This window comes from Schistocerca gregaria, chromosome 7 (assembly GCF_023897955.1).
Source record: "Schistocerca gregaria isolate iqSchGreg1 chromosome 7, iqSchGreg1.2, whole genome shotgun sequence".
Taxonomy (NCBI): Eukaryota; Metazoa; Arthropoda; class Insecta; order Orthoptera; family Acrididae; genus Schistocerca; species Schistocerca gregaria.
Window position 1 is genome coordinate 123,190,270 of NC_064926.1, and position 14,276 is coordinate 123,204,545.

The 14,276-nt window shown below is 44.2% G+C and overlaps 1 protein-coding gene across 2 annotated transcripts in view; it reads right to left on the reverse strand.

Moving 5' to 3' along the window:
* LOC126282014 (semaphorin-2A-like) overlaps nucleotides 1-14,276 on the reverse strand; it is a 408,361-nt gene that overhangs the window by 132,528 nt on the left and 261,557 nt on the right. For both annotated transcript variants that reach the window (XM_049981407.1, XM_049981406.1), the window contains exon 4: nucleotides 9,774-9,836. In XM_049981407.1, the coding sequence (XP_049837364.1) occupies nucleotides 9,774-9,836 (63 nt within the window). The remainder of the gene's footprint in view (nucleotides 1-9,773; nucleotides 9,837-14,276) is intronic.

Genomic DNA, 14,276 nt, shown 5'->3' on the forward strand with positions numbered 1-14,276 from the left:
AGCTGCAGAGGCCTCCATTGCACAACTTGTTCCTTCATAGTTCCTATTACATATGTGTTCTGCTTGGTTTCTCTAATTTACATTTATAACAATAGCTTGTCAGAATTTGAAAGTCGATTGCCTTTCCAGTTTCCAAACTGCTCACCGCAGCAAGGGAATTCATAGTACTTCTACGTACTACAAGGGTTATGAAAAGCTACTATAATGTTTCGAAGGAGCTATGAATAGTAACAACAGAATTTTGCCTTCCTAATACTGCAGTCCACAGCTTTCTATCTCAATAGTTACCTACTTTATTTGGTTGCAATTAATGCATATAAGATTTTAAACAAGTGTGGGCGTTACTCTAAAAAATTAAATATTTCCACATCAGTTTAAAACTGATTTAAAACACCTTTTAATTAATTTTATAATAGGATAGAAATGTGAAAATATCAAAGAAATTTTGTCCAATCTCATTCTCCTATTTCAAAATCTGATGTTTATCACATAAATTTTTCAGATCAATTGAAAATGCAATTCACACCTTTCTGTACAACCGTTACAGAAGTGCTATCCAACTTCAAATATTTTTACGTATGGTGTTCACTAAGTGAATGCAGCAACTTCTTCTGACTTAATTCATGCTATTAACTACAAATTTCATGACGATGTATATGTACCGAGATGAAACAGTCAAAATTCCGAGTCTTTTATAGTACTTGATGTTCAGAGCTCACGAACTGGTACTGCAGACTTTTTTATCTGCCCGTTTGTGTCTCCAGAAAATTGTTTGCGAATGCACAGAATTGGTATAAGATATTAAAAACGAAGCAGTAAAATCACTTATCCTATGTCTCATGTGATAAAAATTATAGCATTGTTTTGTGCATATATTTTGTATGACCAGCCAAAATGTAAACTGCTTGTTTCCTATAGATTTGCTGCTATTTTTGATATATTTTATTCTTCTATCAGAAGGCTGATTTGGGGCAGCTCTCCACTCTAATGCGTCGTGCACAAGCCTCTTCATCTTTGCATAGCGACGGCAGCCTACAAATATTTGAACCTGTTGACAGTATTCAAGTCTTCGTCTCCCTCCGAAATTTTTAACCCATACTTTTCCGTCCATTGTCAAAGCGAAGATTACTTGTTGCTTCAGTGTGTATTCTATCAACCAGTCACTTCTCCAGCGAATTTGTGTCACGAATTCCTTTTTTCTCCAACTCGATTCCATACCTCGTTAGCAGTTATTTGGTCTACAGGTCTAAAAGTCCAACATTCTTGTACAGCAATACATTTCAAAAACTTTCGTTCTCTTCTTGTCTGAACTGCTTGTCGCTCACTTTTTACATCCGTACAGCGATGTACGCTTAGAAATATATCCAGAAAAAATCTCTAAAAATTAAACTTACATTCAATGTTAATAAATTTATCTTCTTGAGAAATGCTTTTCTCGCAGTCTGCATTCATATAAGGTAACATTGTAATGAGCGCATTTGTAGAAAGCATTATTGACTTAATGAAACGCTTTTGAGCTTGTGATTTATTCCATAAATGGGTAATGTACAATTTATGTCAAATGGATGAGCAGTAGCTGCATATCAGTCTGCTAGGATATTGTAAATTGTCAACACATCTGTTAGAATAGTCTATGTGGTTCTTACATTTTACATATACACGTTGAAGTTTGTGTGCCTTATTGGTTTGAGTGTATCATATTTACAAACGATGGCTCGACGTAATCGAAAAACTTTTTGTACTCGGGTATATTATTACTTTATTTTCACATATATTGACATCTGTTTGCCTTGCTTTGTAAATGTAATGCATTTCGTGCGGCGAGAGACCTCTGTGTTACTGTTTTGGTAGTCTATAGATAGGCATCATAGACAGAAATAACTGTTAAAAATTCAGGAACCCCTAGATATTGCAGTTTATCTAGGTATCATCTTTGATTCGTACGTTTCTGCAGTTTCTTCAGTTTTTGTCTCCAGTTCAAAGCCAATAAACTGTGATCAGAGTCTACATCTAGAATGAGATTTTCACTCTGTAGCGGAGTGTGTGCTGCTATTAAATTCCTGGCAGATTAAAACTGCGTGCCGGACCGAGACTCGAACTCGGGACGTTTCCCTTTCGCGGGCAAGTGCTTTACCATCTGAGCTACCCAAGCACGACTCACGCCCCGTCCTCACAGCGTTACTTCTGCCAGTACCTCGTCTCCTACTTGCCCTCGAAGGGCAAAGGTCCCGAGTTCGAGTCTCGGTCCGGCTTACAGTTTTACTCTGCCAGGAAGTTTCAGAGTCTACATCTGTCCCAGAAAACGTTTTGCAGCTTAATACATGGCCTCTACTTCTGTCTCATTATGCACCCGTTTGAAACCTTCCACTGTCTCGAGGCCACTACCATGTATGCAATATTCTATCACGATTCCACGACTGATAAGTAAATAACTCGCACGCGAGGGTGATTCTGTTTCATTTACCCATTCTATGCAACTGTTGGAAATATTGGGTAGAGCGTCTCATGACTAGTTCTCGAAGTTCTCATGTGTGATTCTAAAGGTTGCAACTATGGAAAGTAATCTGGTTCTCGTTATTGGAAACAATATTTTTGTAGGTGATGGAAGATAGTATTCAGAAATCACTGATCTCAGGCGTATTCTCCTAAACTGCGTGAGAGATAATGGAGAAATAAATGTAAAAATGAATAAAAACAACAGTCTCAATAATGGATGGTAACAATGCAAAGAACACGAACATAAGCAGAAAAAATGCGCAACCAGATACTGTAAATTGACAGAAAAAGTTTATTTTTACTTATGTGATATACAGGTACTGTTTTGTGGATTCATGCCTGCGTTACTAACTGTCAAACATCATCCTTGCCTCGGATAACGTACCAGTCGTAATGAACAATAAAACTATGCAGACCTGGTGACGTATAAGTTGAACTCGCAAATTCATCGACTTTTGCAATGCCTGTTTGAGAGTAGTATCTCTGGTTCAGCCGCATATGAACCGAGAGGACAAAGACAAAGGTGTACATTGTGTTCTTCCTGTTCTTCTTCTTTCGCTTCTTATTATTATTTTTCTCCTTCTATGGTTAAGAAACTTGTAAATGTTACCCTCAACACAATGTCTCCCACAAAGGAGGTTAGTGTCAAAGAAACGTCTACAACGAGAATATTAGCGTAGAGATACATGGTTCGACAAAAATATGGAAACAGCGAGAAAATCATTCTGGAACATAGAGGCAGATGCTTGCGAAGGCTACATGTTATACTGTTATATCTGACCACGCACTGCACATGTGCAATGCCCTCATTACGTTGCAATCGTGAGAAGTGATCACAACAGTATTGTGTGTAGATGTGACTCCACTACATCGGAGTTAAGTGAACTCGAACGTGGGAAGATTTTTGGCGCTCGTGTGGTGGGGGCCTAAGACGTACACCGCACACAAGGAAAGCGCAAAACATTACCCGCAAGTCACAACGCGGACGAAAGTATGTGCCGAATGATTGTGATACACGGTCACTGAAAAGGGTTGTGACGAAAGATAAAATGACGAAAGTTGCAGATGACGCCGCAGAACACTCGAGAACCCAACTACTAATAAAACAACACGAAGGGAGCTCCATAAGCACAGAATGTCAGGGCGATCAGGAATTGCAAACCATAAACAGTATTTAAATGCCCACAAGTAATACGTGGTGCCGAATTCACGTACGTACTGAACTGTGGAGCAATGGAAAAAAGTGATTTGGTCGGATAACTCTTGTTTCACACTGTTTTCAACTTCTTCTCGAGTTTCCGTCCCAGGAGCGAAACATGGCGAGATTTCGGTAATGATTTGGGCAGTATTTCGTGGTAACCATGGTTACTACGCACGTTCGTATTACTGCCAATGGTCATATGACTATTTCGGCTGCTCAGGTGCACCCCACGGCACAGTATTTGTTACCCAGTTGTGATGATGTGTTCCAAAATGACAGGACTCCCGTTCACACATTTCGCGTCGTCTGAGAGTACTTTCGTGAGCATAAGGATGAATTTCGCGTCTCCCGTGGCAATCACAGTCACCAGGTCTCAGTACTGTTGCCCCTTTTGATATACCTTGGAGAGGAGGATGTGTGATCGCTATCCACCTTCAACACCGTTACCGGAACTTCCCACTACTTTTCAGAAAGTATGATGTAAGATACAGGTTCCGTACGGTTTTCATCCATTCCTAGACGACCGGTAGCTGTTTTGAGTGCCAACATGTTTCCAACACTGTACTAGGAATACTAACGTATTGTGTTTTTGAGGTTTCAGATGTTTTCATCAACCTCTGTATTCACATCATCTGGGAAAGAGACTCGTTTTTGTCTCAGTCGCCTGAAGTGATTAAAGAAAAATAAGAAAAACCTTAATCACGCAACCTGGGTGAGAAACGTTCCACTATTGTCGCGAATGTGTGCTTAGTTTCTTAACCAAACGGTTATCAAGGACTCTGAAAAATACAGAATTTAAGAAGCTGTAAGCTATTCATGAAGTGCAAAGAATGTACACACATCAAAAATAGTTTTGCATCACTGCAGGTGACTACGACAGATCACTCGAGAACCCAGCTGCTAACAAAACAACACGAAGGGAGCTCCATAAGCACAGAATTTCAGGGCGATCAGGAATTCCAAACCATGGATGACTGTGGATATTGTATCTCAGACAAAGTCCCTTTGACTGTTCAGAGATGTCACTAAACCCGCCCAAAGTTGTAAACAACCATGCATGAGCAGCTCCTATTAGACGGATGGGGTCCCACAGCCGATCAGTTCCAGTCATTCCACCAGAAACGAGGTACACGGCTCGTGTTGTCTGTAATTCAGCCATGTCTAGACGGTCAATACCGTGATTCGATCGCGTCCGCATTGTGCCAGGAAGGGCAGTCAAGAAGGGAAGTGACCGGCGTCTCGGAATGAACCAAAGCGATGTTGTTTGGACATGGAGGAGATACAGAGAGACAGGAACTGTCGAACTGCCTCGCTCAGGCCGCCCAACGGTTACTACTGCAGTGGATGTCCGCTATCTACGGATTATGGCTCGGAGGAATCCTGGAAGCAATGACACCATGTTGAATACTGCCTTTCGTGCTACCACAGGACGTCGTATTGGGCTCAAACCGTGTGCAGTAGGCTACATGATGCGCAACTTCACTCCCGACATCCATGGATTGGCATCACGTTCTCTTCACCGATGAGTGTCGCATATGTCTTCAACCAGACAATCGTCGGAGTCTTATTTGGAGGCAACCGGGTTAGGCTGAACGCCTTAGACACACTGTCCAGCGAGTGCAGCAACGTGGAGGTTCCCTACTGTTTTGGGGTTGCAGTATGTGGCAACGACGTACGCCGCTGGTGGTTATGGAAGACGCCGTAACAGCTGTACGATACGTGTATGTCATCCTCCAACCGATAGTGCAACCATATCGGCAGCATAGTAACGAGACATAACTCTCATGGACGACAATTCGCGCTCCCATTATGCACATCTTGTGAATGACTTCCTTCAGGATAACGACATCGCTCGAATAGAGTGGTTAGCATGTTCTCCAGACATGAACCCTATCGAAATTTTCTGGGATAGTTTGAAAAGGGCTGTTTATGGACGACGTGACCCACCAACCGTTCTGAGGGATCTGCGACGAATCGCCGATGAGGACTGGGACAAACAATGCAAGAGGACGTGCTACTGGGTATTAGAGGTACCGGTGTGTACAGCAATCTGGACCACCACCACCTCTGATGGTCTCGCTGTATGGTGGTACAACATGCAATGTGTGGTTTTCATGAGCAATAGAGAGGGTGGTAATGATGTTTATGTGTCCCAATTTTCTGTGCAGTTTCCGGAACTCTTGTAACTGAGGTGACGCAAACCTTTATTCATGTGTGTATAAGTGTTGTTCCCCCAGCTTAGTAACGATTATTATGTTTCTACATGAGTTTTGATTTCAAAATAAATTCAGCTGATATAAAACACAGTTCGCAGGTAAACAAGGAACGCAGTGCACTAATCGCAATGCAACAAGTGCTGTTCTATAATTACCCTCAAAATGCACTGGACTGCATACAGTCATCAAATACAACATGTGACCTGATATGCCAGTTGTGACTTTAAGCGATTTCCACAAGTAGGAAAAATCTCACTGGAAGACATAAAACTAGACATTTTAAGAAACATTTTAAGAAACATATTAGTATTGATTCACCTATAGTCCACTGACGTGCTTAGTTATCTGTAATTAAACAAATTGATGGTCCTTATGGAATATGGATTCTGATGTCTTGTCTCTTGAGTTTATAACCTAATGACTAGTCTGAGTGTAACATGACTGGTGCAGTTCACAATCACTGATGAGCGTGAGCAGAGTTCTATGTCCAGACGGACCATAAGAGAAAGGCCGTCCATAACCCAGTCAGTGAAGTCAGTAAAGAAGCAGGTAAGAAGTTCTGGTACCAGTGTCCAAGAAGTCCAATGTCGTTGGACAGAGACTCATTGCTGGTGGCTAGATGCTCATGGTGGCTATGTAGGCATGGTGTCCAGGCCGGTGCAGTGGCTGTAACTGGCTGGATGCCTGACAACTATGATAAGGAAATCCTCATTTCGGTCAATGAACTGAAATGACAGTATAGTGGCTGGGGGGGGGGGGGGGTATTCTAAGTAAACGCCCTCGCACCTTTTCGAGATGCAGCGCTACGTTTGTTCAATTCGCAGGCAATGCTGTATATACCAGGTGTGTTGAGTTTGAGTGGGTCTTTAGTTGAGCCCAGAAGCTCTTTCGTCTTCGGCGGTGGTCGGAAGACGGTATTTATGCTTGATTTTCTCCGTAGCCTCCAGATTTTGGCTGATATGGGCCCCAAAGATGGAAGAAAGGCGAGTCTCTTGTTAACTTCCTCTTCTTCCTCTTACTGATGGCCCTACCAATCTGTGGTTTCACTGTACCCGTTTTTCCGAAATACCTCTGTTAGGTGGTGTAATTCGTCTGAGAGGCTTACTTTGTCACAAATGACGCGCGCCCTATGAACCAAAGTGGTCAGTACTGAGTGGCGTTTTGCCGGATGGTAGCAGCTGGTTGCATGAAGGTACAGGTCTGTGTGCGTCTTCTTTCTATTTGCTGAATGGCCCAGCGTGCCATCCGCTTTCTTCCTGATCAGTATGTCCAGGAATGGAATACAGCCATTCTTTTCTACTTCCATCGTGAAGGTGATATTCTCATGTACGCCGTTTAGGTGGTCCATAAACTCCTCCAGTGCCTGCCTGCCATGCTGCCAAATCACGAAAGTGGCGTCCACATAGCGGAAGAAGTGCCTGGCTTTACGGTGAGCAGTTTATAGTGTCACCTCCTCAAACTGTTCCATATAAAGATTCGCAATTCCTGGAGCAAGGGGAGATCCTATGGCCACTCCATTCACTTGTTCATAATGCTCTCCATTGCACTTGAAGTAGGTGGTCGTAAGTGCATATTCAAAGAGCTTCACTGTTTCAGGCTCGAAGTGCTGATTAAGGAGTGCCAAGGCGTCTTGTAGAGGTACTTTCGTGAAGAAGGAGGTGACGTCGAAGCTCACGAGTAGGTCATCTCTTTGTATTCGGATGTCCTTCAGTATTCTTACGAAATCTGCGGAGTTTTTCACGTGATGACTGCAGGGTGCTGTGCCGTTCCGGGAGCTATTGGGATGTTGCCAAGTACTGCCGTAATGGAGTGGCATGGCTTCGTTGTGCGCAAGCACACGACTCGCGCCACTGCACCAAGAAAGACGACACACGCCGCTGCGCCATGCCGCGAACTCCCGCAGCTGCAGCTACATTAAGAACTGGAGCCGCGTCGACAAGGTTAGACGGAGACACAAGACCACCAAGAAGGCGGAGACAGCCGAGGCCGTTGCGTCCTCGCCACCCCCCGACTTTGGCCGACTTGGTGGCCGATGACGTGGCTGTGCCATCGGACGCAGTCAGCGAGGCGTGCGCCAGGGTCCGCGCCGCCGCCGATGAAGAAATTGCTGCCCTCAAAGCCGCAATGGCGGAAGAGAGGGCAACACTACAAGCTGAGCTGGCCGAGGCTCGGCTGCTGGTGCACAGTCTCCGTGATGCATTGGCCATCCAGCCCCATCCAGCACAGAAGAAGGACGCTGACACGCAGACTGCCGCCCCCGTGGAACCCGCAGTAATACAGGAAGCCACGAGGGTGGAAACACAAGACGCAGCCGCTCAGACAGTCGTCATTATGGCGGAGGCCCCTTGCCCCCTCTCCAAGACGCAGTTGCAGAAGGTAGTGTCCATTCACTTGGATACTCTCAGGTCCTACAACGCCCGCTCTCCTCTCACGCCTGTCCAGTGGGAAGCTCTCTTCGTCTCAATAGAACAACAAGAACAAGATGAGGAGAACGCAAGACAGGAACAAGGGGCGAGGACCGCCGAGGATGCCGAAGCTGCCAACTGGGAGGACGTGACACATCCGAAAGTGTCACAAGCAGACACATTCCACAACAAGAAGAAGAACAACAAGAAGAGGTACCCTAACAGCAGGAGGGCATAGAAGACCCTCCTCACCGCGCCCGACACCCATCACCATCATCATCACCATCAAATACCCGCTCTGTCAGTCGCTGACTAACAATCCCAGGCGTCGACAGGGCCAGTCAAGTAAAGGCCCCTAACCGACGCACACCTGTCAATTCACGTGACCTACCGCCTGTCTCCGACCGGCAATCATACGAATCCAGTACGCACAACCGTCCCAGTTATTCCTAAACGTCCCAGCAAACCTCAACCCATCTAAGTGGAGTAAATGTCTAAAGACAACAAACTCCTCCTAAACATTCTCAAGAATGAGGAATTTCTAGTGCGAAGCAGCAGCAGCAGCAGCGAAAGTCTCGGCACTTGGCCAGAAGATGACGAGTATGTCACTCGTCGAAACGTCGCAGTTTGAAGACACCGCCACCCGGCTGGAAGCCCGTGAACTCTTCGCCAAGGATATACCTATGCCATAGCTCATTTTCGACAAATTTACTGCCTATAAATGTCCAGGCACCTGAAGATGTCATGAGGCCAAAACTATGCAATACAAATGAATGAAGTAATAGTGACCGTGCAGGCAGTATATAATAATTTAAAATATTTGTTGCAATTTCAATCAAACTCACAGAATGAAATGGATCACCAAATGAAGAAGCAGCAGAACTCGCTTATCTTGTATCCTACCTGTAGACATTGTGTGGAAGTCCACATCAACATGAATTACACAGGTTGATTTTGAACAACTGGATCAATGTGATTGAGTAATAAATATCCCAAGACATTATGAATATCTGTACTTACGTCTACTTCACCTTAGTTGTGTAGTATTCTCACTGATTGACTCCTTCTGTTTTTTCTCTGTGCCTCCGCGATCTGTATTTATTATCGAATCAAGTTTTTCTTATTACTACTTATAATAAAACGGTTGAGCGCAGTGACTGTTTGGCGAGTGACTATATCTTCCCTTCTGTAAAAAAGAGATTCTGTGGGCTGTTCTACGACTTTGATCGTTTCAGTCAAACGTCTCGGCAGTTTGGAAGTGAAGCACAGGTAATTCCGAACTCAGGATTTTATGTCCAGTGTGTACCTCATGACGAACTTGACCAGAACTGAGGGGATTGAACGTTTCTCAATTTATTGCTGGGGCAGTGCCTACCATTGTCTCAGTCAAATTCAATACATAAGAAACTATTGTAAAAACAGACCTCAGTAATAAGAAAGTCTGCTGGATCTTACCTCAGATTTTCCTTTGGAGACACAGTTGGCCACATGGCTTGGCTCAGAATTCAACGAATCCTTCTGTAACATATGAAGAAAGGGATATATCAGTGCTCACGTCTAATCAATTTAAGGAGGTAGTATATCTTAAAGGGGGAGATATATACTTTACATGGTGGCAATAAGGGATTCCTGGACACACACACACACACACACACACACACACACACACACACACACACAAACGTTAGCATGGCGACTTCATTCATCCTAATAGTTGGTTCCTTGAAAGTAAACAAAATTTGCGTCTTATGATAACGGTGGTAACTGTAGTGGCGAGAATATAGCTGCTCCACTCAACTGGACATACATCCACGATACCACTTTTTAAATGGCAAAGTCTGTTATTAACAAAACATCTGGTGTAGCAACAGAACAAGCAGACCCAACAAACTGAGTGTCTGTACAGTGCAAATTAGAAGCCTTGACCTCCACATAAGTCGGAAACTGATCGCAGATCGCTTAGAGACTATGGGAGAAATATTGAGTAATGTCTTATCCAGAGTCTGAGATGACACCATCAGCAACCTCTCTTTGAGGGCTGGACTGTAAGCAACGACATTGCTTGGAGGAAGTCAGCTCGAATCTCTTTAAGGAACATCCCACCACTAGTCGCGTACCATATGGTGCAACTAGCAGTTCGGAGTTGATATTAATAATGGCAGCCAGTTGTGGTTAGGTATTTTGATGCTCTTCTGCTTCTGCAACGTTGACCAGGAAAGTTATTACGGAACAGAACCAGATATTGACATACGGGACCATTTGTTGGCGTCATAACGAGGAAAGGCATATACTGCAGTGAATGCACGCTTATGGCTGTGGTTGAGGGTAAAGTAGAAAATGTACGATACATCCAGTATGATATGCAACCCTTTCTGTTAATGGTCTTTTTGACATGAAAGATTTTGCAGCAGAACTGGTCTATGGAGAAGAAAGGTCTGGAATGCTAGGGATGTGAAAAACGTTTTTTTTTTCGGAGAAAACACATATTCATTACGAAAACAGAATTTAAGTATCTGAGCCGTGCGTGGCTCGTGTTCCCGCCATCATGTATTTTACACCCTGTTTTTAACGTACCTCCATCTCACTACATTAATGTAAATTCCTACTGTCACTGAGTTGCTGCTTTGCCTGACCGCGAGCGGCGTTGGCAGAGCGTTTCGATATATCCCCTCTCGTAGTACCTTTGCTTGACTGCTATTACTTCCCGCTCGTTTTCTGTTGTAGGTCAGTTGGTGGAGTTTGATGTTCGGGTCGCGTCTGGAGTGCAGTCCGGACCTGCCAGTCGGGGAGTGGCAAAAATAGTTCAAATGGCTCTGAGCACTATGGGACTTGACATCTTAGGTCATCAGTCCCCTAGAACTTAGAACTACTTAAACCTAACTAACCTAAGGACAGCACACAACACCTAGCCATCACGAGCCAGAGAAAATCCCTGACCCCGCCGGGAATCGAACCCGGGAACCCGGGCGTGGGAAGCGAGAACGCTACCGGACGACCACGAGATGCGGGCCGGGGAGTGGCAATGCGGTACTAATGCAGTAGTGTAGGAACAGTGAGGTCTGCATCGACAGGGCTCGCCAGACCATTGCCGCCACGCATCACCTGAGCCAGGCCACGGTCTTGGTGGATCGTCGTTCGCTCGCCCAACAGGACTTCGCGTTTTGGCTCGCCTATCGTTCATGAATCGGCTGTGCGTGTGTGTGTGCATCGACTCCCGATTTGTCTTTGTGCATGCTTAGTTACTGTTGTGTAACGTTCAGCTTTCCGTGCAAGTGTTTGTCAGGTTGTGTGTGTAGTTGGCGTTATGTCTACTGACGACTATTTTAGATGTTGTCGGCATTGTGAGAGGAGCCGGTCGGTTGCTGCGGACCAGGGAAGTCATCTCCGCGCAGTGCAGTCGGCTTGGGCCGCTGGCAGCCCCTGCGCAGTGTCGGAGCGTGTGTGGAGCTGTCCGATCGCTACGTGCTTCGTGGTTCGCTGACTCGTGACGTGAAAGTTGAGTAGTGGTTTCAGCTACCCAAGCCACGTCTATTCATGTTGTGGTGGTTCGCTTCAGCGGTTTACTGTTGTGGAGGTTTTCCGGTGAGCAATACTGAGTGGTTCTACTGGTGAGATTTACTCGCCATGTGGTGCAATTAACTATTTTGTTCGACTACGGTTTGAGTGTACCAGTGAAATTTTCTGTCTTGTGACCGTTAGTGTTCTGGTTACCTGCCCTGGTCACTGACGTAAATTCAGGCAGTGTTCATTTGAGTGAGTTAACTATTACCGTGTTTCAATTCAAGTGTACCAGCGGAAGCTTCTGCCTAGTGGCCGTTAGTGTTCCGGTTACCTGTCATGGCCACTAACGTAATTGTCGCTGTCCAACATGGTGTGTAATTTTGATAGCTAATGCGTACTCCATTGTGGATTATCACGTTTGTGACATTACCGATTGGGGTTCTCATGTACTGATTGACGGGAAGCAAGTTGTGTCAGTCAGTCTGTGGCTGCCCCCTGCTTGGGTTCCGACAGATCAAGCATAGTTCGGTTCACCACCTATCTCACCTAAGTAAACGAGGGGAGACCGACCTCCCTGGAGGCCTTCTGAGTGCCACCGGAGTTTAATTATCTGTTGTCAGGTATTTTAAATTTTAGGCTTATGGTTATTGTTTGTTTCTTAAAATTTTGAAAATAATTTTTTAAATTTACTTTTCAAGCTTAAACACTGTGGCCTTCTGCCTTTAAAGAATATGGTAGTTATATGCAGAAATTTTGAAGTTTGATTGTGGCCCTCAGCCATTGGTATTGCACCTTGATTATGTTGTTTCTTTAAATTATTTTATTGCTATCTTAATAGGATTTTTATCCTGTTGATTTTTAAGATTTATTGTTGTTAAACATGCTAACCTTCTGCCTTTAATGGCGTATGATAATATATTCTGAAGTTTTGAAATTTAATTGTGGCACTCAGCCATTTGCGTTGCATCTTGCATTTGTTGACTTTTGGGTTTTAAATTATTTTATTGCTATCTTAATTGAATTTTGATTTTTTAAAGATTTCTTGTAGGCCTTCTGCTTTAAAGGTCTATGGTAATATATTCTAAAATTTTGGAAACTGATTGTGGCCCTCAGCCATTTGTATTGCACTTTTGAATTATTTTAATGCTATCTTAATTGGATTTTTATCTTGTCAAGGTTTCTTGTTGGAGACCTTCAGCCGTGAAAGAGTTGCTAAATTACAACAAATGACAATTAGAAGCAGAAACTGGCCTCAACCATTGGCCCTTTCCAAAGTCCTTTTACCTGATTTGCCCAGTGGGTTTAGTTGGCGTATCAGTATAATTAATGAAACACTATCAAGAGATGAGTACAATGGCACCAGGGGACAATTTATGCATGCTTAGGGTTTGTAGTGTGAGTAATTCATTTGTGAACTCTGCGCCACACAGTGTTAACTGCAACTGCACGGACAACTGCAGCAAGCCTCCCATCAGACCGACAACATAAACACAGTCGAGGATGTAGTGGCTCAAATGGCTCTGAGCACTATGGGACTTAACTTCTGAGGTCATCAGTCCCCTATAACTTAGAACTACTTAAACAGGTGGCTATTCTGTACACTCTTGCTGAATCTGTACGACTATCGCAGACTTTCTGCAGAAGACTACGCCACCGTCTAGCAACGTGACACACAACCACATTCATTCAATGACGCCACTATGAGAGTAAAGAGAAAAGAGAAATAAGGAAAAGAAAGAGAAATGGTAGTGAAAATGGGCTACCGGACTAATGAAAGGTGGCTACAGGACCCTTTCAACCTAACTAACCTGAGGATATCACATATCCATGCCAGAGGCAGGATTCGAAGCTGCGCGGGTCCAGACTGTAGCGCCTAGAACCGCACGGCCAAGAACGTAGTGCCTCCTGCCTATTAGCCTCATTACTCCAGGCATCTCCCTAATTATCACAAGAGTTCGAGTTTGGTCTGCATCTGCGCCGAAGTGATCATTTTTTGTCATTGTCTTAATTAATTGTACCTGTGATGTCTGACCTTACGGACATGTCCAAAACAGCAGACACCATTTTTATCCTACAGTCACTGTGAATCAAGACACAAAGGAATTCAATTAGCTCATGTGAGCATTTATTTACATCAATGGACCAAGCTCAAAGTATGTCGCGCAGAGTGATTCGAATCTTGACGCACTGCGATGCGCTGACCACTACACCATTTAATCACTTAGGTCACTGTATGTTCACTTACTACGGTAGCGAACCTCGAATCAGACCGTATTCTCAACTTATACCGCATGATACTTATGTAGTTCCCCTGCTAATTTAACTCAGTACTCGCATCAACTGGGCGAACCCCACAAGAGTGCCAGTTCGGTGTGCATCTGCACCGAAGGGATGTTTTGTAGTCATCGCGCTGATTATAAGTGTGGTGTCTGTTCTTTCGGACATGTCTAAAAGGAA